The 23,282-nt window shown below is 42.5% G+C and overlaps 1 protein-coding gene across 1 annotated transcript in view; it reads right to left on the bottom strand.

Moving 5' to 3' along the window:
- Positions 1-23,282, bottom strand: part of LGR6 (leucine rich repeat containing G protein-coupled receptor 6) — a 153,937-nt gene that overhangs the window by 22,030 nt on the left and 108,625 nt on the right. Inside the window, exons 7-11 of the mRNA XM_082227417.1 lie at positions 4,137-4,205; positions 2,875-2,946; positions 2,078-2,149; positions 1,038-1,103; positions 94-165 (exon numbers count right to left, since the gene is read on the bottom strand). Coding sequence (XP_082083543.1) covers positions 94-165; positions 1,038-1,103; positions 2,078-2,149; positions 2,875-2,946; positions 4,137-4,205 — 351 coding nt within the window. The remainder of the gene's footprint in view (positions 1-93; positions 166-1,037; positions 1,104-2,077; positions 2,150-2,874; positions 2,947-4,136; positions 4,206-23,282) is intronic.

Here is a 23,282-nt window from a genome sequence, read left to right as displayed (position 1 = left end):
ACAGCTGCGTCTGCAATCATGCCCAGAGCGTGCTGCCTCGCACTACTCCACTGAAATAAAAACCTCTGATACTTCCCAGCAAGCTGTACTCACATGGAGCGCAAGGCTGTGAGCTGCCCAAAGGTGTCTGCTTCAATTTTGTGGATGCGGTTGTGCTGAAGGCCACTGCAAAGACAGAGAGGCTGAAATGAGAGAGGGAGACTTGCTTCACAGAGATCTCCATCCTCACTGGCAGCAGAAGAAAGGAGGACTGCCATGACGGTTTATTTCTATTCAGGCTTGAAAAGGGGTTCAGATTTCAAGGGGAAAGTGGATCAAGAAACAAAACAGCTCCTTGCCACCCACCCACCCCTTTCCCTGCATACTGCCTCAGGCCTGCGACAGTGTCCCCTTCAAATAAAATGTGTGCTTGAGGGAGGCAGGGTGGGGGGCGGCAGTTACAAGCACCAAGGTTTCTTTATACCAACAGATCCCAGGCCTCTTCAGCATCTGCTCACACTATGAAGCCTGCAGGGTTCGGTGTCACCAGCTGGTGCTCCCACCCATGGGAATACCATGCAGGTGGGGAGAAGGGAACTCTTGGGAAAGCAGAGACTCAGTGCCCTCTTACTCACTGGTCTGTTTTGCCCTGACCTTCTCAACCTGAAATCCCTCAAAACTATTTTATGTTCAGTGGTGGAGCATCTGCCTTCCCTTCAGAAGGTCTCAAGTTCAACCGATGCTAGGTCAGGCTGGGAAGAGCTCCTGCCTGCAACCCTGGAGAGCCACTGCCAGCCAGAGCAGACAAGACTGAACTAGATGGTCCAACAGCCTGGCTCTGAATAGGCAGCTTCCTCTGCTGCTTCAAGCATTTATGCAAAAAGTTATACACAGGGCACAAGAAACCCAGAGATGTTATTAAACCCCAGGAAGATCCTGATTAGGTCCCTGTGCTACAGCACCCATCTCCAGACTGTTTATCCACCTCCAGACTGCTTAACTTGTTGTGCAGGCTTGGGGATTCCACCTCAGCTTGCCCCGAAGCAAGAGTTACTCACATCTCTTCCAACTTCTGGCAGTGGTGGAAACTGGGTAGCTCCTCAATTTGATTGTGCGAGAGCTCACTGTGGGGAAAACAACGAAAGTTAGAACAAAGCCTTCCTTCTTGAAGGCCCTCCTGGAATGTATTTGGTTTTGAGGAAAGGAGTGGGTGTCCCCAGGCTATGCAGCTGGGGAAGCAGGAAACCCCAGAGACAGGTAATATCCTCTTTGCACCCACCCCATGCTTGGCACCAGTCCTTTCATTCATTTATATGCCCAGTTTCCTGATATTATCCCTAGATTATTCAACCCTTCCTCTGTTCAATTTAGCTTCTTTCTGTGTCCAACTCACCAAAAAAAGCCAAAAACAGATCAGTCACTGGCTACTACTTGGTGGCTATCTAAGTTGACATAGGGGTATAAAGCATACTTCTGCATGATGCTGTTACATCACTTGAAACCAGTGTTCTTCAACCTTGCGTCCCAAGGATGTTGCTCAAGTACAACACCTACAATCCCTGATCACTGGCTAAAATGACTGGGGAATTATAGGAACTGTAATCCAACAACATCTGGGGACGTATAACTGAAAAACACCACAGTTTAATGTACTGTGTGTTAGCTGAGGACTACGCAAAAGCTGTAGATGCCACTCCAGCGTCTGCGATTTTTCAATCCAGCACTTCTTTCAATATGTGCATAAGACAAACTTTGATCATAATCCTGGATAATCTCTGCCCTGTTTTTCCACCCACGCATCACCACGATATTCTTAACCCGATATGTCCCGATACTGGTGTTCATTAAATTTGGGGATTAAGAGCGATGTTCCATATGACTACAGATGGAACTGATGCGACACAATATGATTTCCAGAAAGCCCATTAATGCTAGCTCCCTGGAATGGAGAAAGCAGAAGGGTGGAAAATGTGCCATGGCTGCCCAGTACATTTCTGTGCCAGACTGGTCAGCAACAGGGAGCCATGGCTTCCTGTGTTGGTAGGAAATATGCCTGCCAAGAGCCTTAGCAAGAAAGGGAAGCGTGTTTGTAACTCACAGAACTCGTAGGCTGGGCAACTGCTGGCACATTCCTCCAGGAAGCAAACGGATGCCAGCCCGGGTCAAAGTCCTGTAGAAGAGGAGAAGACACAGTTAATGCCAATATATGCAGGGAAGGCCTGGTCTCTTCCCTGTTGCTAGTATGAATATTACCGAGGAAGATGACTGGGATAGAATTAAAAGAGCTGCACCATGTGGGATATAGAAGTCTATCACATCTGGGGGAATAGGGCGAAAGCAGGTACGAGTTGTGTCACTGTGGTCTAAGACCATGGGGAAAAGTGAAGAATGTTTTCCCAGCTGACCCAAGAATACCCTTTGCCTAGTCAAATTTCTACAGTAACGAAGCTCTGACATAGTCTGTCCAGCTAATGACAAGCTTTGCCTGCCACAGAGTAATTCTAAAAAAAGCAGCACCATGAACAAAAGTGGAAAACTGCCTGTAAAGCATATTTGGGCAGCTCCTTCAGGAGTTTCCTTTGCACCTCACATACATTTCCCTATCTTCCAGTGGCTGAAAGGGGACCTGCACTGATATGGATGAAGAAAACACTCCAGTTATAACCTGTTGATTCCTCTTTTTCATTCCCCTGATGGAATACAGTAAATTACGTGGCATTAGAAACAGGTAAAGGAAATTTGGAGTACAACATTCCAACTTGTGTTGGTTTCCTTTCTTTAATTTTTCCCTCAGGAAATAGACAGACAACAGCCCTGGGAATTATGATGAGCTCCCTGATGACAAGCGTGGTGGAGTTATGCAGTGATCTTGGGTTTCATATTCCTATTCCTTACATAATCTGGAGCAATGGATTCCCAGCAAACGCCTTCTCTGGAATAGCCTTGATGTTGTTGTTATGGAAGCCCCTGTTGAGCAAGAAGACACCAGGGTGGTTAAGGATTAGAACACAGAAGTATTGTTTAAACATAGAAAGTCTGAAGTTAACTTTCTCACAACATAAAATTTACTACATGGATAGTGTGTGACTCTTCAATGTAGTCCATTGCATTTGTGAAGATGTGGCAGGAAGCTGTCACCACTTATGTTTTCCCTCCTGTTGTTTGTATACATGCTGCAAAACAGACACATGCCCATTACGTGGCCATGATTACCATATTTTATTTCTTAATATATGCACTTCACCAATTCTCTATGAAGCTCAAAGTAATTTAGCCTCTTTACAGCAAATGTGCATGTGTATCAATTTTTTGAGATGCAAAGATAGGACAAAACCATTTAATGAAGCCAAACTGAATTAGCAGCATTGGTCAAACCTGACATCACAAACAGCAGTTATAATGTAAGCAGAATATATGCAAATAAGTACAAAAGACACCCCCTGTGCTCTTGGCAAGCTAACAATGTAAGCTTCACAGTCTAGACCCCTATCCTGGGACACAGTAATCTGGTGGGAACCAGTGCAGCTGAAATACCCTAGATATGTGGACTTTGGAAACTGGAAACACTGAGACAGTGCATGCCACTCCCAAATTAGGACCATCTGAGCACACCCTAAGGGCTGAGAAGCCTATTACCCACAATGCACGTCTGTTTCCTGGAAAGCCAGAAATTGCCCATGTCCTGGAAGAATGAATGGACCTTAGTGAGGTGGAAAATGAGAATGCTCCACTGAGGGTAATAATTAGAGCCTCAAAGCTTCTTCTGAAGGAACATAGCCCTAGAGGTGGAAAGCAGCAGGGGCTGCAGAAACTGGCACAGCAAAATATGCCCATCCCATCAGTGCTGTGGGCCTTCAGCAGTTCTCTGCGGAGGTGTGTTTGTGTGCGAGTCTCATGTGTTTGGCCAAAGGCCATAGTTATTACACCCCATGGCGATCTGCCCACTGGTACCACAACTCTGGAAATTCTATTTGGCACTAATGACATCCGTGAGGCATTTATTGCAGTGCGGGGAGAGGGGCATGCTGAATTTATGAGAGGCCTGGTGAAAGAGGAATGTGCATTAGCATTTGGAATGGCAGTTCCATCCACATTAAAGCTGGAGCCAGATTATCTCTGAGAATTCTTCCTCGAGGAAAGCAAAAGAAATGCCTTACAGCTCTTGAAGTCGGCCGAGTGTCCTAATGGCCACTGGGAATTCCACCAGCTCATTATAATTTAGGTCCCTGGGAGAGAGAAAAGCAAAGGCATCATTAAGAAAGCTAGAAAAGCTCAGCAGAGTGTGACACATTCCAAAGGGTTGGAAAAACACAGTCATTATGCACTGGAGATGAGCTTTCCAAGTATGTTTATCCAGCCACCCATGTCTGGAAACACAATATCAAAGAAATGCTGGAATATTCCCTGTTAGGAGACAAATCAGGCCTGAGCCAAGCCAAGCTCCAGAGACCTCTAGTAATACCACCATCCTGGACCCCCAGCATCCCTATCTGAGCTACTCCCTCTGATGCATCTTAGCTGCCCTTCTAGGACTTGGCATTCTACCAGTCTATCCTACACTCACCACCACCACCGTCCTTCTCTCAAACACATTTCTAAAACCAAGCAAAAGGAAGAGGAAATTATTTAATGCATTTTCAAACAGAGTGCTTTCTTCACTGCTTGCTTGGCCTTGCCTGGTTTTCAGAGAAAAAGGGAAGCAGCAGCTGTAGCCTACAAGGGCAGAGAGCAGCTACTGCCAAGGTAAGTTATGTTATGGCTACTTTAAAGAAAACGAGAGGCATAGGTGGCCAACGAGTCATCGTCCCTCCAATGCTGTGCAGTCAGTAACTGTCATCATCACCAGCCAGCACGGCCAATAGCCAGGGGTGATGGGAGTTGTAGTTCAAAACCAATAAAATTAAGATGACGATGCAATCTTGTTGCAAGTGAAATGTTGTGTTTTGGTGTTATGATAGTTGCTGTTACGCTATTGCTTTATTATGTCTAGAAATTGTTCTCGTGATAGTTGATTTTCTTGTTTTCTTTGTTGTAAGCTCAGGGGCGTAGGAAGGGGGAGCGGTGTGCCCCGGGTGCCATCCCAGAGGAAGGGGGTGACAAAATCCTCCCTGGGCGGATTACCGCCGCGCCGATCACCCCGTCCCCTGGGTGCACGTCATGTTCGCCGCTCCAGGTGCCCAAGCAGCTAGCTCCGCCACTGTGTGGAAAGATGGCATACAAATAAAATGAGGGTGGTGGTGGTGATGATTAAAACATCAGGAGGGCACCATGTTGTCCACCTGTGCTTTTAAGGAAATGATATGGCAGGCTCCCTTCACCCATTTGATATTTGAGGGCAAAGCCACACAAGCCAGTCTTGCAAAGCACAGCTCCAGAACAGCTCCATTTACTTACAGTCATTAACAGAAGGGAGATTGAAACATAATTCTAAGATGAAATACACATGCCCTCTCATTAGGAGGAGGATATGTGAACTATGCAAGACTGGCGTGAAAAATACATTTATATATATTTTTATACATTATTGCCATTTTATATATTGTTGCCATTGTTACAACAAGGAATGAGGGGGACGGCACAGGCCTAAATACATTTTTGGGGGATGGTGGTGTTGGCATGCCATGTTTGTCACATGTCACATTGAGTGACTATGACATCTGAAAGCACCATTAATTTTCCAAGGGGAAATGAGATATATCATGAGTTACATGCAAGAAGGCCCCAACATTAATTATGCTTTTCAGTGGTCAGAGTGTGTTAACCCCCCTACTGTATTTGGATTGAAATTTTCAACTAATATAGTGTCCCCTCACCTCCAACCGGTTTAATTCAATTGTTGGGAGAGTGATGCCCATTTACGGGAGAAATGCCTCTACCTGTATTTCCGAGTCAGTGATGAAGATAGACAAGAGAAGCTCCTAGCTAAACTTAACCCAAAGAATATGATGCCATCTGAACAGGGTGGGCGATCCACAAGAAAAGAAACAGAACAAATAATTCACGCTGGATTTCTCTGGTCTGAAACGGCCAATGAGGTACTTGCTGCTGTGTAGATTATGTACTACCCATCGCCTCATTGTCCCATTCATAGAAGAAGCCAGCACAATAAAACACGTTGCAGGGAACTATCCTGACTCATAAATGCCATGTGACCATTTCTATTTACATGGTAGCCCAGTGGGTTTTAATTGGTGAATATCTTAGAACCTTTGAGTAATTACTGGCTCCTGTGGATTACTTTGTAATTGCACTTAATGGACCCCAAAATAATTACCACATGAATGGGGTTGTGGTTAAAGGACAGAAACAACCATGAATTTACTCTGGAATTAAATGGGATTTGCCATCTAATTGCCTAGTAACACCCACTTCCCTCCTTTCTCCCCCACAACCACTGCCTCATAATTACCCTGTAACTCCCCTGTGCCCTTATCCATTGTAGGCAGGGCTAGACATGCCTCTTATTAGCAGTGGAAAGAAGCACCATGTAACACAAATCAGTGTCAAAAGTGTTTGCATGCAGTTAGATCCATATGCTATAACACCTACTTAAACTCAGAGACCCCAACACAACAGACTAGTAGGTGAACATCTCAGATATTCACACACACACACACACACACACACACACACACACACACAGTAAAGTGGCTACCCTGGAACAAAGGAACTTCAAAGAGAAATGCCAGTGTGAAACTGCAACATTAAAGAATTCAATTCTATTCATTTGGGTCTATGTAGAGATAATGGTTTCCTGTTCCACTATAGGAGTGAATTTTCTCAGCAATGCTAAAACAATTCTGTTGTCACCAACCACTGTTGCTGCAAAGGGTCATTTTACATATATTTGAGCTTTGACTGAGCTGTCAGACTTGTTGCATCCCATTGACTCTTAATTCCAACAGTGACACACACACAAACACACCATTACATCCAGGGTATGTATACTTGAAAACTGAATCACACTTTATGCAACTGAAGATAGCTCTGGTCCATGAAATCTAGTGCTGTAATGACCACAAAACTCTTTGCTCAGTGTGCTTAAGGTATTTGATTGCAGTTGAGGTAAGCATACTCCACTTGTGACCAGAAATATTTCCCAATTTTTAAAGGCTTCAGTCTTCTATGACATTCTAATTTCAAACTTCACTACTACAATGGTGTTTTCTCAAGTGACACAGAAACAGGTGAGTCTTAAATGTCTCTCACCTGTTACAGGGAGGTGCGTAATGGGAAAGAGCCATTTTTATATTGGATGTACTATCTTCTCACTATATCTTTTCCTTCAGTTACAGACGTGGACAAATGAAAACTCAGATAAAAGCACTGCTTTTGAGAACAGCCTAAGCAATACACACTGTTAAAAAAACCCCAAAACTATGGCTAATCATTTTGTAATCTAATGCTCTGTAAGATTTTGCAGTGGTGGTGAATCTCCTGGCAGAGGTTGACTAAAATGCTCGGATAAGATCAAGGCACTACTGGTTACATCATATCTCCACAGGAAGTGGGGAGGTTAGTGAATGATGGGCTTGAGGGAAAATGGGGTTTGAAGAATTAGTACAAAGGAAATAGGGAAGGAAATGTGTGGGGTTAGGAGAGCTTTTTAAAAAGGTGTCCAGTGAAGCAGTGTGCTAAGGGGAGAAGTCATGCATCAAGAATGGAAGAAATTGTGGTCCAGGAAAATGAAGTCTTGCCCAAATGAACAGAACAAAAAGGAACACAAACTTTAGCAAAAGAAGTGTAAGCAGACAACAATGGGTGCAATTATTATTATTATTAGTAGTAGTATTTGAGGAGCACATCATTTTAAACATAAAGACCATCACCAATAAAATATTTAAATACATTAGAAAGAGGAAACTGGCTAAGGTGGTGGTTGGGCCTTTAGACAACAAGGAGTAAAAGGTGTGCTAAAGGAAGACAAGGACATTGCAGAGAAGCTGAATGAATTCTCTGCATTCTGTTTACACAGTGAAAGACGTAGGGCAGATCACTTGTGCTTGAACTAACTTTCTCAAGAAGGGAATCGGAGGAACTGAGGAAAATAGTGGTGATAAAGGACAAAGGCTTAGACCTTATTGACAAATGGAAAATGGAAAAATCACTGTGTTCAGATGACATCTTTCTGAAAGTTCTTAAAGAACTACAATGTTAAATTGCTCATCTTTTAACAAAAAATATGTAACTTGTCCCTAAGATCAGCCTCCATACTGAAGGACTGCAAAGTGCCTATTGTGACACGATATATATATATTTTAAAATCCATATTAGGGTTTATTAGGAAAGGAACTGACAATAAAACTGCCATTATCATAAAGCCATTGCACAAATCTATGATGCAATGGCACTTGGAACGTTGTGTACTTGGAATACTGTCTGATTTGTTTTTAATTGTTTTCAATATTTTGAATTGCTGCGCCCTTACCTGAGACCATGTGGTGAAGAGTGGATGATGGTGATGATGATGATGATGATGATGATGATGATAATGTTTACATTTATCCTGATGTGTTTGCAGGGAGATCAGACATCAGCTACAGAGCATTCACTCCGATTGGTTTGTGGGAAGACTAGATGGTGTTACATCAAGTGTCACCCCACACTTTCCACTGCATTTTCCCATCATTTTCCTTATTGCAAAAAAGGCTGATCTTTTTGGATCTTCCCACTGTAATTGCACAACCTGAGTTTGCCAATATGTGATTGAATCCCACTCAAAAGTCTGGAGGCGCCTTTAAAGGGATGACTGTATTGGGTTGCAATTGTTGATATAGCGCTTGCTTAGATCAAAATTTCCATAACTAATGGAATTCCTATGAATGCAGGGTGGGGAATTGTGAAATATAATATTTCCATTATGACGGTCTAGTCCTCCAAGCAGCCTCTCCCATGAACATGAAAAGTCTGGCAATTTTTGACATGATCCATGTTAGAACTAGTAAAAACAAAACATCAATTGATAGCTAATATAATTAGTAAAACGTAAGCCGCTCATTTGCTTTTTCAGTTGCTCTTCCAAGCACTTTCACAGGCTTTAATTGACAGTTGTAATTTTTGACTGCATATCAAGCAGCATGCAAGCACATACAAGAATAGCTCTTTCCGAATAAGCATTGGCATTCTTCACTTATGTTGAGAGCCTATCTGGATAACCTCTCAGTTTCTGCTTGGCAGAGAGAAAATGACTGTATTTTTCATCAGATCCCTCTGAATAGGGGTGCCATTCCTGAACTCTGTTTGGGAATGCACTTGCTAGAGGGGCAAAAGTTAGACCAAAATGCAAATGAACTGAGACGCACAAAAGCCCTTTCTTAGAGCTTGCTCTTAGGAATGCTAGCACTGAGCAAGGCAAAATATGAAAGAGCTGCTTGACAAACCTTTGCAATATAGCTTTGCTACCAATTTAGGACTTAAGATTTCCTTCAGAATAATACTTTAGTTTCCACTAGACTACTTCAGTGCTTAATTTCTACAAAAAGAGACGCAGGAGCTCACGCCTGACCAGAAAGGGCCACTTACCCATTTTTGGGCTGGGCAGTGGTTGAGGCCCATCATGATTCCCTTCCCACCCCACCCCCCACCGGAAGAGAAAAATTCTTTCGGCCTTGTGGCCAACCATCGGGATCCTCCTTAGATGGCTGCAAGGGATCCTGGAATTCCCTGCCCAATAATTTTGAATTTTTGCCCAATCAGCCTTGGCAAGGGGTGGGGCATTGGCTGAAGACTGCAGCAAGTCTTCACTCTGGTCTGGCGTCAAAGGGTAACAGCCGGCTTCGCTGGAGATCGGTAGCATGGCCAGCAGAAGAGCAGCCCATCCACCCCATATGCTGTTCTTGAGGCACCTTATATAAAGACCTTGCTGTGATTCAAATGGTCGCTGTATTTGAATTTGCTTGCAAACAAATCAGGCCTGTTGGTTTTTTCTTTCTTTCTTGCATTCCTCATAAGAATCGCCACAACTTTCGGCAGACAAGGCATTGGGTGGAATCTTTAGTCCAGTTCTGCGTGATTTGGTTCATCACCCTGACATCAAGCAGGTGTGATCTCAGGGTGCCCTGGTAGAGGGGTCTGAGTGGAAGTTTCTGTCCTGAAGCCAAGTGGGAAGCCAAAGGGCCTTGGGGCTTCCAGTAGAGGTCTGGGGAGTATCAGCTTAGCTGACCTGTGTCTTGAGCTGGCCCATAATTCAGGCACAACCCTGTACAAACTTCAGCCTTCCCCTGGGAGGCTGATAGTGGATACACAGCCAACGTCTAAGCCTAAGCCTACCTACATCTGTGATTGAAAAGGTTGTGACCAATTTTTAACCCCATAAAGTTGTGTCAGGATTGTTCCACCTATCATTGCTTACTGCCTTCGCCTGTGGGGTGGGGTGCACTGCGAGTGGGTCTGCAACAACTCCCTCAGAGCTAGACACCCTTCTCCAGCATTCTCTTTATTTACTCATTGTTGAGGAATATGCACTCAGAACCTATTCTTACTGCATAAGCTATACTCAGGGTAAAGCTCTGGTACTGAGAACAGAGTTTGGAAGGATCAGATAAGGCTGACACAAGCTCCAACCTCATCTGCAATGGAAAAGTCTACCTTGATTTACTCCATTTTTTAACTAGTCCTGCGTAGGTGATAGCTTGACAAGGCCATTCCTTATAGCAAAACAACTCTATAAGAGTTCTTTATAGGCCAGTCTAGAGGCTTTCTGGGCCAACAAATAAATGCTTAGGACGAAGTGTTCTAGCTGCAGCATCAGTGTAATGTCACAAAAGATGACATTATGTTAGCATTGGTGAGTTACTATTTCATTTCCAGCTTTCCCATCAGTGTCCTGGAGCAAATCTTTGGGATGTATTTGCATAATTGCAACCATATATCCATAACCCTCCCCAAAACATTTCGTCTAAATTGCTAAATATGGAGAAAGAGTCATCAAACAAGATTGTGAAGTGGCCTGGCTTAGCTTTTAGACCACCTTTCTGTCCATGGGGCTATTCAAATCCAAATCAGACAAAACAAAACAGGGAAAAATATTTGCACTAAGGTGGGAAAACATCAGGCTGCAGAATATACTAAGGCTGTGAATCCATTAGCATCTTAAAATGCAGCAAGTTACAGACACTTCAGGTTACAGATGCTTCAGGTTACAAACTCCGCTAACCCAGAAATAGTACCTTGGGTTAAGAACTTTACCTCAGGTGGCAGCAGTGGGAGGCCCCATTAGCTAAAGTGGTACCTCAGGTTAAGAACAGTTTCAAGTTAAGAACAGATCTCCAGAACAAAAAAAGTTCTTAACCCGAGGTATCACTGTATAGAAATGGGAGTGCCTGATCACCTCATCTGTCTCCTGAGAAATCTCTATGTGGGACAAGAAGCTACAGTTAGAACTGGATTGGTTTAAAATTGGGAAAGGAGTACGGCAAGGCTATATATTGTTTCCCTGCTTATTTAACTTATATGCAGAATTCATCATGCGAAAGGCTGGACTGGATGAATCCCAAGCTGGAATTAAGATCGCCGGAATAAATATCAACAACCTCAGATATGCAGATGATACAACCTTGATGGCAGAAAGTGGAGAGGAATTAAAGAACCTTTTAACGAGGGTGAAAGAGGAGAGCGCAAAATATGGTCTGAAGCTCAACATCAAAAAAACGAAGATCATGGCCACTGGGCCCATCTCCTCCTGGCAAATAGAAGGGGAAGAAACGGAGGCAGTGAGAGATTTTACTTTCTTGGGCTCCATGATCACTGCAGATGGTGACAGCAGTCACGAAATTAAAAGACGCCTGCTCCTTGGGAGAAAGGCGATGGCAAACCTAGACAGCATCTTAAAAAGCAGAGACATCACCTTGCCAACAAAGGCCCGTATAGTTAAAGCCATGGTTTTCCCAGTTGTGATGTATGGAAGTGAGAGCTGGACCATCAAGAAGGCTGATCGCCGAAGAATTGATGCTTTTGAATTATGGTGCTGGAGGAAACTCTTGAGAGTCCCATGGACTGCAAGAAGATCAAACACATCCATTCTTAAGGAAATCAGCCCTGAGTGCTCACTGGAAAGACAGATCGTAAAGCTGAGGCTCCGATACTTTGGCCACCTCATGAGAAGAGAAGACTCCCTAGAAAAGACTCTGATGTTGGGAAAGATGGAGGGCACAAGGAGAAGGGGACAACAGAGGACGAGATGGTTGGACAGTGTTCTCGAAGCTACAAACATGAGTCTGACCAAACTGCGGGAGGCAGTGGAAGACAGGAATGCCTGGCATGCTCTGGTCCATGGGGTCATGAAGAGTCGGACACGACTAAACGACTCAACAACCACCACCACCACTGTATAGTCAATGGTCAACATCATGGAAAAAAACAGAATGTTATACTAAGAACTTTTTTTGATGCAACGGCTCTAGTTGTCTTGGTGGATGCTGCATTTTCACAGAACTTAGAACTGCATTGTCACAGAGTGCACATGACTTTGTGGGCATCCAAACAATGTATTTCCTCTGCCCCCATTTAACCCCACTTTCTTTGGAAATCCATTATAAAAAACATACAACAACCTGTTGTCAACAACCTGTTTGCAATAGCCGAATGGCCCATTATGTCCCTGCCTGGAAGAACGCTGTATCATTGTTGGGAAAACACAGTTTTCTCTCTGGCCAGCACTATAATTTATAACACAACTGCAGTTTGGAAAGCGTTGTGTGACCCACCAACTGGGATTGTGCCTGGGACATTCATTATGTTGAGTAGCCAAACTCCCTGACAGGACTTGTTCATGTCTTCCTTACTTAAAAATAAAATAAAATATTGCTGGATGAGCACTCCCTTGCTTAATAGCTCCAACGAGAGAATGTTCATGTAACTCTATAAAACTAAAATAATCCCCCCCCCCCGAGAAAATTGGCAAACAATAGCAACACTACATTCTGTGTCGCTCCAGAGGACTCCAAATAGATATAAACTGGTACAGTGGTACCTCAGGTTACATACGCTTCAGGTTACATATGCTTCAGGTTACAGACTCCGCTAACCCAGAAATATTGCTTCAGGTTAAGAACTTTGCTTCAGGATGAGAACAGAAATTGTGCTCCGGCGGAGTGGCAGCAGCAGGAGGCCCCATTAGCTAAAGTGGTGCTTCAGGTTAAGAACAGTTTCAGGTTAAGTACGGACCTCCGGAACGAATTAAGTACTTAACCCGAGGTACCACTGTATATGAAAAGAGTCTCTTGTCCATGTTAATGGTCTTTCTTGAAGCTCAGTCTTCTGCCAAAGGTGGGTGAGGGAAATGGGTGTGAGGGGTACGGCTATAAAACCCTTACTCGCTTAACCACATTCAGAGCTGCCAGTTCAGGTTTTTCACCTATTCCTGCTTTTAAAAGAGGAACCTCTTAAAACTCCGCCTGGTCTCCTGGAAAAGCAGCAGGCTAACTGAACTTGTTATTGTTCTAGAGAGCTTCCATGGAACCATATTTAGAACACCTCGATCAATGTTTATTTAAGAGTAAAAGTAAATCGACAGTAGCAAAATGATGACTGCCAGACAGGCCTGCCAGAGTGATTTGTCTGAACCAATGACACACAGCCTGGAACTAATAATAACTCTTGAGGGGCCGGAGAGTGAGAGAGACGAAAACAGATAGCCTCAGCTCAATTTTCTGCCTCTTAGAGGCTATTAGTGGTTCTGCCTAGGAAGCCAAGGGGGGAAAAAACCTATATGGAACCATAAACTCTTCCACAGAACACCACAAATTTGCAGCTAATAAACCTACAGATGCAGTAAGATCAGAAATTGGAGCTGGAAATTTTCTGTTTAGTTTCATACTGTTTCCAGCCCCTTCCAGTAATTCGGACTGCTGCTGTAACTCTGTGACAGTTGTTGCCCAAGAAAGCAGGAAAAAGGGTCCATAGCACTTCCAGACATTTTGCTAGGGCGTTATTTCTACATTGCTAGCTGATATTTTCCAATAAATTTGGCTGCCCACCTTTTTTGGAGTGGGCATGTGCCCACATCTGGGCAGTGCAAATATTATGGGTGAGTGCCACATTCAAAGAGTGCAAAATGTGAGGTATAACTGGGAATGGGGAGAAGGCTCATGGAGTTAAACATTACAGAAATTTAGCTCAAGTCAAATCAGCAAGAATCCATTCCGGCTAAGATTTCCCAGGAAATTTTGCATGCAGTTACATGGGAATCTGCTTTGACTCTGAAGTTGTTTTTACATAGCTAAGTTTTAGAAGTTGGTATTCCAGGCTTGCTATCCTGGGATAACAACTCCCCCTTGAATTAAATAATTTTTAAATGATATTTTTGCTACACATTCTCCATAGTGAAATGGGATCACTCTTATGTCATAATGTGATAAACCTCAGCATGACAGGTTAATGAAGAGTGCCTTGTTCATACAAGAAATTGAAAGAAGTCCCTGTGTACTTCTCAAATAAATTGATCCCAAAGAAAGATGGTTAGTGTTAAGTTGTGGGTGAACATATCAGACGACACAGCGATTCTTCAAACAACTCTTCTTTATTCAGAGGCCAGAACAGAACTGAACTGAAGGGCTCAGTCAGCCTGCTTATATAGAGCTCCAGTACAACGTTACTGTAGCAACTTTCTAAAACTATCCAATCACTGAATGTCACTTTCGATCCTTCATTTGCATAACTATCTACAGTATCCCCCTGCTGGCCCAGGGTGAGAACTTCAGTACATAACAGTTAGATTTTGATTGTGGTTTACCTGTATCATCAGCTTTCCCTCTTCATATGGAAAATGAGTCACTGCTGACAAAAATGGTACCATAAATTTAGATTTTTTTGCTGGGAAGTGGGACAACTGCTAGTGGTCCGGCTTTGTCAGGACAGAGCATTTAGCTATACGTTGCAACCAGTGAATCCCAGATAGCTTAACACTGAGAGCTCACCCCTTCTCTTAACTCTCCAAACCTAGGATGATCATAGAATGTGACCACACTGTTCCTGAGAAGATGTTAGTGTCACTTCATAGGATCAAAACTCAGCTGTCTCCTCAATCCCCCCAGGCCTTCCCCTCACACTAAGCTCCTTTTCTTTAATGCTTCTGGAAAGTGTTTGTTCTCAGCTGTCTGTTCTGTAGCCGAGGAAGCTTCTGGATTCAATATGGTTTCAATTTGGGCTGAATTTATTTAACGAGCTAAAAGTAGGCCTTCGGGAGCTGGACTCTCCTGGGGGGTCCTTCACTATACAGATTCATGAAGAATCTGTATGAGTGAGAGAGAACACCGGGGCTGCAGCTACAGAGGGGGAAAAAACCCCAAGGGGACTAATTCCACATAATTGGGTGATGCTCAGAATAATAGACATAGATTAGGAAACCAAGAGTAGATCTGAATGCACCTCTGCTATGCACCTCTACAATTTATTTACTTATTTTGTATGAATGGTGCTCTCTTTCCATATTGGTAAAATGATAGTATGCCATTAAAGCAACCTCGTGGGCGCTTTTTAATGATGTAATAGTTGTGAATGTTTTACCAGAAACACCCAGAGTGACTTCGTTGGCTAGGTGCCAGTATGAATTATGGAAAGTACCATATGAAAGTCTGCAGATTTCTGTGTTGGCAGTAAAGACAAATCCAACTTCATTTTATGGTTTGGAGAGCATTGTGGAATGAATAGGTGAATCTAGAATAGGTTGTACATTAAAGCTATCCTTTCTAAGACAGCAAGGAGAAGTTGACATTGAAAATGATAGGACAGGAATAAGCAGAAAGACCATGAAGAGCTTTAGGTATTGTTCTGGCTTCCACTGTACTTTCCTCCCTCTCAAAAGCATGAGATTCCCCCTTCCTCTGAGACAGGAGGACAGTTGCCTACAAATTACAGATCCACAGTACAGTGGTGCCTCACAAGACGAAAAGAATCCGTTCTGTGATTCTCTTCGTCTAGCGGTTTTTTCGTCTTGCGAAGCAAGCCCATTGACGGATTAGTGGATTAGCGCTATTAGCGCTATTAGCGGCTTTTAGCGGTTTATCGGCTTATCGGATCAGCTGATAAGCGGCTTAGCGGCTTAGAAAAAGGGGGGGAGGAAAAAACCCCCGCAGGAACTCGCAAGACATTTTCGTCTTGCGAAGCAAGCCCATAGGAGATTCGTTTTGCGAAGCACCTCCAAAACGGAAAACTCTTTCGTCTAGCAAGTTTTCCGTCTTGCGAGGCATTCGTCTTGCGGGGCACCACTGTATACATTTAAAGCACATGACATGATGCCACCATTAGCATGAAAGCTGTCAGCAAGGTGATGGAGGCAAGTGATGGAGATGACTGAGCCAAATTGCCCCCAGAGACCCATGCAAATTGAATGCCTGTCCTTGTTAAGAGAGTAGAACAACACTGAGCTAAAGGCAGCAGAAACTGGAAATTAGGGATAGAAGGGTGGAATTGTGGCAGTTCCAATTGGAATGTCATGCCATTCATACAAAAGTGGGTAGGGGTCAGGGGAAAATGAAGCTTAAACTGGTACATGCAAACCTCTGTCAGAAACTGCACAAATAATAGGGCAGATGATGAAGTATGTGTAAGACAACTGGGAATAACTACAGAATATGCACATTTGCTAAATCCCTTTAGTTTATCAAGGATTTCTAATGTGACCCTGGTTCACATTTGAAACATAGACATTATGCACCATGAAAGTTCAAACAGCAGTTAATTCTTTTAGACCTTAAAACCATAAGCAAAACAAAAATTACATTCCATGAGCATCTGTCAAATTCTATCAGTTACCAAACAACAAACACATTCTTTCACAGCTCATATCCCGGGGTCAGAAACTATAAAAAGTTTAATCAGATTCACATTCAGTGGCTGGCATTTTATACTCCAGGATATGACCTCTGGAAAGGCCTACTGAACTGTACCTTAAGTGGATGGATTAATCCTGCTCAATTCACAATGTTTAGAAAAACTGGAGAACTGGCACAGGCCAGACAGTCAGAGCAGAATCTACTTCTAGCCTCTTGCGTTTCTGGTATTATAGTATGCTTTTTTCCTTTCTCAGATTTCTACCCATGTATCATTCCAGTCTTCCTAGATCTGCACCCATTCTCTAGTTCCCATTTCCTCCTCATCTTCTTGCTCTTATTCCATACACTCATTACTCCAGCTTCCCTCAGTCTCTCGCTAACTCCAGCTCTTAAGAGGAAAGCTGCATTCTTATTTTAGATGTTTTATTATTTATGTTGAAATTGTGCAATTTGATTGTGATTTTTTTAATGTTTTACTTATTGTTTATGGCTACTTTTGTTTTACCGTAAGTATGCACGCTTTTTTCATGTTTCACCTTGTGCATGATTTGAACTATGGAAAGACAGCATACAAATAACATTATCCATGTGTGTATGTATGTAAACTTTGGCAACCATGTTTTGGACTGTATATATATGTTTTAAAGTTATTATTAAATTAAATTAAATTAAAAACCAACATAAAACTTCAAAAATATATATGACTACATCATCTATTGATCCCCATATTTTTTCAGTGAGAATAAACATTTCCTACAGAAGTGGGGGGAGGGGAGAGGACAGCTGAAACTTCAGCTCAGCTTTCATTTTATATTTGGGTACAGTGCATTGTCTCTTTATAATATAAACAGACACATCCAATTCCCAACCTGCATGTGCAATTTAGAGGAACAAGCATTACAAGAATATCACACTTAAACAGCTTGTATCTGATACTGTAAAGGGAAAGCTAAGATTAGGGAAAAAATAACATACCATAAATGATACGTGTCCAGACTGCAATCACTGTCATGTGATGACACTTGATTCCAGCCAAGATACAATTCCCAGGCAATAGAAGCCACGATCTTGAGATCGGTAGGGAATTCTGCCATACCACCCACTTTTTTGTTACATTATATGCTACAGGATTGCTTGCGTAATGGGACTTCAAACTGCATACAAGACTGCTGCCAGTGCTCCAGGCTTTAAATACCTCGAGTGTGCAACTTTTTCAAAACAGATTAATTGGTTAAAAACAAAATGTTCTCTTTGTCTTCACAGCCAGCTCCCCACAGCTTATTCCTGTACACTGCCAAAGCGCATAGCGCTACTGCCATTCTAATTGAAATTAGTCATAAACTGATCCATTCAAAAGCTTCTTATCTGACTTATCATCAGGTACACATTTGTGTATGTCTCATTTAGCGGTATGTTTTCATACCAGAAAAATAACATTGCTACAGAATTAGAGTCTGCGTAAATGGATAATGCTGGCTTTGGACCTAATCAGTGAACTTGAAAATTGACTTTGGGGGGGCTTTCTGGTCATTCAACAAAGACGGATTTTCAATTTTAGGTCTTTCTAATTACATAGAATATAAGATTACAGTGATAGAATAAGGTTACTACAGTGGTTGTATTAATATTTATACAGGTTGTTCATTATATTGCAAAAGCATTCCTGTGTCCCGATTGACTAGCTTCAGTCAAGAAATAACAGTGAATTGAGTGCTATTTGTGCTCATGGCTTGCCTATGGGCATCCCTCAGGCTTCTGGTTAGCCACTGTGAGAAAAGGAAGCTGGAATCGATATGCACCTTTGGACTTCTTATGTTTTCATGGGTCTTTCTCATCCATGCCAGGCTTCCACAACCTGTAACCCATTGACTTGTCAATCAGCAAGGGGCTTGGTAAAATTCCTGTTGTGGTTGTTGTTGCTGCTTGCCGGAAATGTCAAAAACAGTTTTAGATGGTCATCTAGCAAGCCACAGGACATAGTTGTGGGCTACATTCTGCTGTGTGGTTCAAAAACCATGCAGGTTTAGTGTATCCTAAGCAAATCACCTGTCTTTGAAGCAGATATGTAAAACATCAGGAGAAATAATTTGAAAGTATTCACAAACATCTCAATATTTTCTCGATTAAATACAAAAATAGGAAAATTGAGGAGCCCATATTTGAAATGTTCTCTTTGTCAGATTAATGCAAAATTCTGCATTTATTATTATTATTATTATCTAGCCAATTTACACTGCTCCAAATTTCTTGGATCCAAGATTCAAAGATAATAGTGTTAGTGATGTCAGCATGTTACTGCGTTTGACTAAACTGAACAAACTAACTCATTGAACTTGGTGTTGGAAAAGTCCTCAATTCACAGAACAGCTTCAGGTATTTAATTTAGGAGTGCAATCTGGGAAGCATATCGCTCCCCTGGATATGGTAGCCTGGCCCTTCTGTATCAAGTGAAAGATACAGCTGAATGTTTGGAAATACACACACAAAATCAAGATAAAAAGTAACAAGTGAACAGAAATGAGAAGTTAGTTTTAAATTACAATGTTTTGTTTTCTGAAGTTCATGAAGCTCAAAGTGATGGATCAGAATAAGAACCTATGAGTCTTTCACATACTTATTCCAATGAGAGAAGCAAGTTATGATATTATTTTCAATAATATATTACGAGCCAAAGGTACTTCTGTTGAATATCCAAATATATTGCTGCTCCTTAATCACAAGGATGTTTATTTTTGCAGCTTTCCCTCAGAAATATGTTTCCTGTTTCTACGATAACCCTGAAGTCTACATACTGTTTATAAATCCCCAAACCGACCTATTGTTTTGTAAATGTTGATGCTTTCCATTTTCAACATCAATGCCACCTCTTATTTTTTTCAGTTGGTAAAAAACTAGAATAAACTTAAGTGTCTTGGTTTGCAACAATTTGCATCTCCTCTTATAATTATTGCTTAAATAAAACAAAGACATTTAATGGTATTTACTCAGAGCAAACTTATTGAAATGAATGGACCTAACCTCATAATCTTCAGTAATGTCAGTGAGTCTACTCTACTCTGAGTAAAGCTTAGTTGATTTAATTTAAAAGCTTGTTCTTTTAAATTTCACAAATATAGCAACTAGTGCAATCGTATACATGAAGTAAGCGCCACTGTTTTTAACAGGGCTTACGCCAAGGTATTCAGGGAGGTCAGTGATTCTTTAGCTGTGATTCCTGCATCCCAGGGGGTTGGACTAGGTGATCCTTTGGGTCATTTCCACCTCTACAAATCTATGATTCCATGATTCTAGGAAAACAGGATTAGACAAATTCATGCAGGATTAGACAAATTCATGTAGGATAATGCTATCAATGGCTACAAGCCACAATGGCCATAAGTCAAGGTTGGTGGCAGTATCCTTGGTAAAGCCACTTGCTGGAACCTGCAAGAGGGGAGAGACTTATTGTGCTTGGGTTCTGTTTTTGAGTTCCCAAAAGGTATCTGGATGGCCACTGTGTGGATAGGATGCTGGACTAGACAGGACACTGGCCTGATTCTGCGGCCTCTTCTTATCTTCTTATTGCCCCAGGTTTGAAGAAGAATACCCTGAGCTTCAAAGTGCTAAATGCATCTGACTTGACGACAAAGCATTTTGAGGAAGCAAAGTTTCTGTGAATGCAACTGGGTGAAAGTAGACAGGTGAATGAAACAAAGACTGACAGTCTTAGTAGTCAGTGAAAAGTTGCACTTGTCATGTTAGCCTATTATGTGACTTTGCTCAGCTTCGTGCTACTTCCTCAGAGTCATCTGAACAGAAAATGTGCCTTTGATTGTTGATTTCTTGGGCTACTGTCCCTTTTCTTTCTTAGCTCACTTTGAACTTCAGCTGAGAAAAATTAATTCTCAAGCAGATTCCCCTATTTTTTAAATAAAACAAAAATTCAAATCAATATTCTAATTCATTTTTAAACATTTCTGATTATGGATGTTATTTGATCTTGAGGCTTTTAAATATATGCAAAAGTAGAGAAAAGTGTCCCCTCAAAGATAAAGTTCAGAAGCACTATTTGAAAATGTTCCAAAATAAGATTATGACATTTCCTCAAACTTTAAAATAGTGCGAAATTTTAATTTTGCTCTAGTTGCAACATTTTGCCAATATTTATAACATCACGGGAAATAACATTTACATTAAAAGCACCCTAAACCAAATGTACCCCAAACATTAATCAGAGGGCATACGCATACTCTCCAACACACCTCAGAAAATAGGGACATTACCTACAATTAACCCATTTTGAACATTTAATACTGTTTTAATATGTCTCAGCATAGCTTACTTCATAACCCACTTAAATCTGGACTGCAGCCCAATTGAAGTCCTGTTATTGCCAATGATGTGTAATCAGTGCTTTTCTTCTGGGGGAGATGCAGGGGTATGCCTACCCCTAAACATTTTGTGAATCTAATTTTGGCCTTATTGAAGGGCAGTATTTCAGTATGAGTAGGAAAATGAGAGTACCCCTAAACACTTTTTTAAAAGAAAAAAAGCACGGTGTGTAATAAACTGATAATCACATGTTTCAACATAACTTGGCCATCAGGATTGGCACAGCTTTTGCTTTGTTCTGCCCCTCTCGATTTTTATTCTCTCAGTTCAGAAAGAGGAAAGTTTGTGTTATGCTTTTGAAAAGTGTACCTCACACACAGTGGAGTGTGCTAAGTTGTTATGACATCCATGATCTTAGATATATCAGTAATTAGAACATCCTTAAGAGGGTGCTGTCTCCTTAAGAATCAACAGTCCATCCCTGCCCCACACAAACAAGCACACCTTGCTTCTGCCTCAGGTAGAACTTTCTGTCCCACTAGGAGAGCCTAACAGCTGAATTGACAGGGCTGAAAGAACAGACACCCGTGCAGTGGTGAGGCCAAGACTGAAAAGAGGCTAGGAAGAAGCCTTAGGAGTGCAAGAGTTTGGAGCTCATAAAAATACGGCAGATCACTTTAGCATGAATGTACTATCTGGAGTGAGAAGGCAAGTTTCTTCTTGCTTGTTAGACAGAGGGTGAACCCATAGCTATGGTTTGGGGAACCTTCTTCAATCCGAGCTCTCTAATTCCTCCTGGGCAATCTTCTGAGGGCCACATGTCCTCTGTGGTGGGCATGCCAGAGTCAAAGGTAAGCTGAGCAATGAATGTAAATTCTGTCTTCATACCCTAGGCCATGGTAGGCAAACTAAGGCCTGGGGGGGCGGATCCAACTCAATTGCCTGGCCTGCGGATGATCCGGGAATCATTGTGTTTTTACATGAGTAGAATGTTTTCTTTTATTTAAAATGCATCTCTGGGTTATTTGTGGGGCCTGCCTGGTGTTTTTACATGAGTAGAATATGTGCTTTTATTTAAAATGCATTTCTGGGTTATTTGTGGGGCAAAGGAATTCTTGATTCCCCCCCCAAAAAAAAAATATGGTCCAGCTCCCCACAAGGTCTGAGGGACAGTGGACTGGCCCCCTGCTGAAGAAGTTTGCTGACCCCTGCCCTAGGCGAGTTTCTCCACATGCTCAAACACACCTCTCTATGCTCCGTCCAGGGAAGCAAGAGGCATTGTCATCAGAGTTCAAGGACATATTTCAATCAGGCAGAAAAGCTCAAGGAGGCAGCAAAGCACGGCCTTCAGGAGGTGTGGCTGGGGAAGAGCCCCGAGGGCTGGATAGATAAGCTTGAAGGGTATATGCAATGCAGCAATATTCATGGCTTGACCATCAGTGCCTATGGCGGGAAGATCTCTGTTCACTGAACCTGCTATTTTGAGCCTAGGACTTGTCGATCAGAAGGTTGGCGGTTCGAATCCCCGCAACGGGGTGAGCTCCCATTGCTCGGTCCCTGCTCCTGCCAACCTAGCAGTTCGAAAGCACGTCAAAGTGCAAGTAGATAAATAGGTACCGCTCCGGCGGGAAGGTAAACGGTGTTTCCGTGCACTGCTCTGGTTCGCCAGAAGCAGCTTAGTCATGCTGGCCACATGACCCGGAAGCTGTACGCCGGCTCCCTCGGCTAGTAAAGCGAGATGAGCGCCGCAACCCCAGAGTCGGTCACGACTGGACCTAATGGTCAGGGGTCCCTTTACCTAAAGTATGCCATTTCCTTTTATTCCATTTCCCCCTCTTATTGCAATTTTTACCGAAAACCCAAACAAACCCCAAACCCTTTAACAGATGCTTCCTTCTTTTACTTTTCCGGAGAGCCACATTCTCCTCCATTCATCACTGCCTTCAGTCCTGGGCCCATAAAGCTTGGCGTCTCCTTTAGGTTAATTCCCGTGACTATTCCTCTGTTATTTGCACAGCATTTCATATGATAGCTTGAACTCCTGAGATTTAATGTCAGTTTCGGTAAAAGCCCCGGCAAGCCGTTTCAAAAACATGCTCATATCAATCAGCTTTCCGGAATAAAGCCTGGCTCTGTGCCCTTGGGGTGCCCTTGGGGTGCTTCGGTTTCTCCTTTGCATGCCTGCATTGTGTCTTCTATCCCTAGGTGAACTGGCTAGGC

This window comes from Podarcis vaucheri (assembly GCF_965113315.1).
Source record: "Podarcis vaucheri genome assembly, chromosome: 6".
NCBI lineage: Eukaryota > Metazoa > Chordata > Lepidosauria > Squamata > Lacertidae > Podarcis > Podarcis vaucheri.
This window is presented reverse-complemented; position numbering and strand designations above follow the sequence as displayed.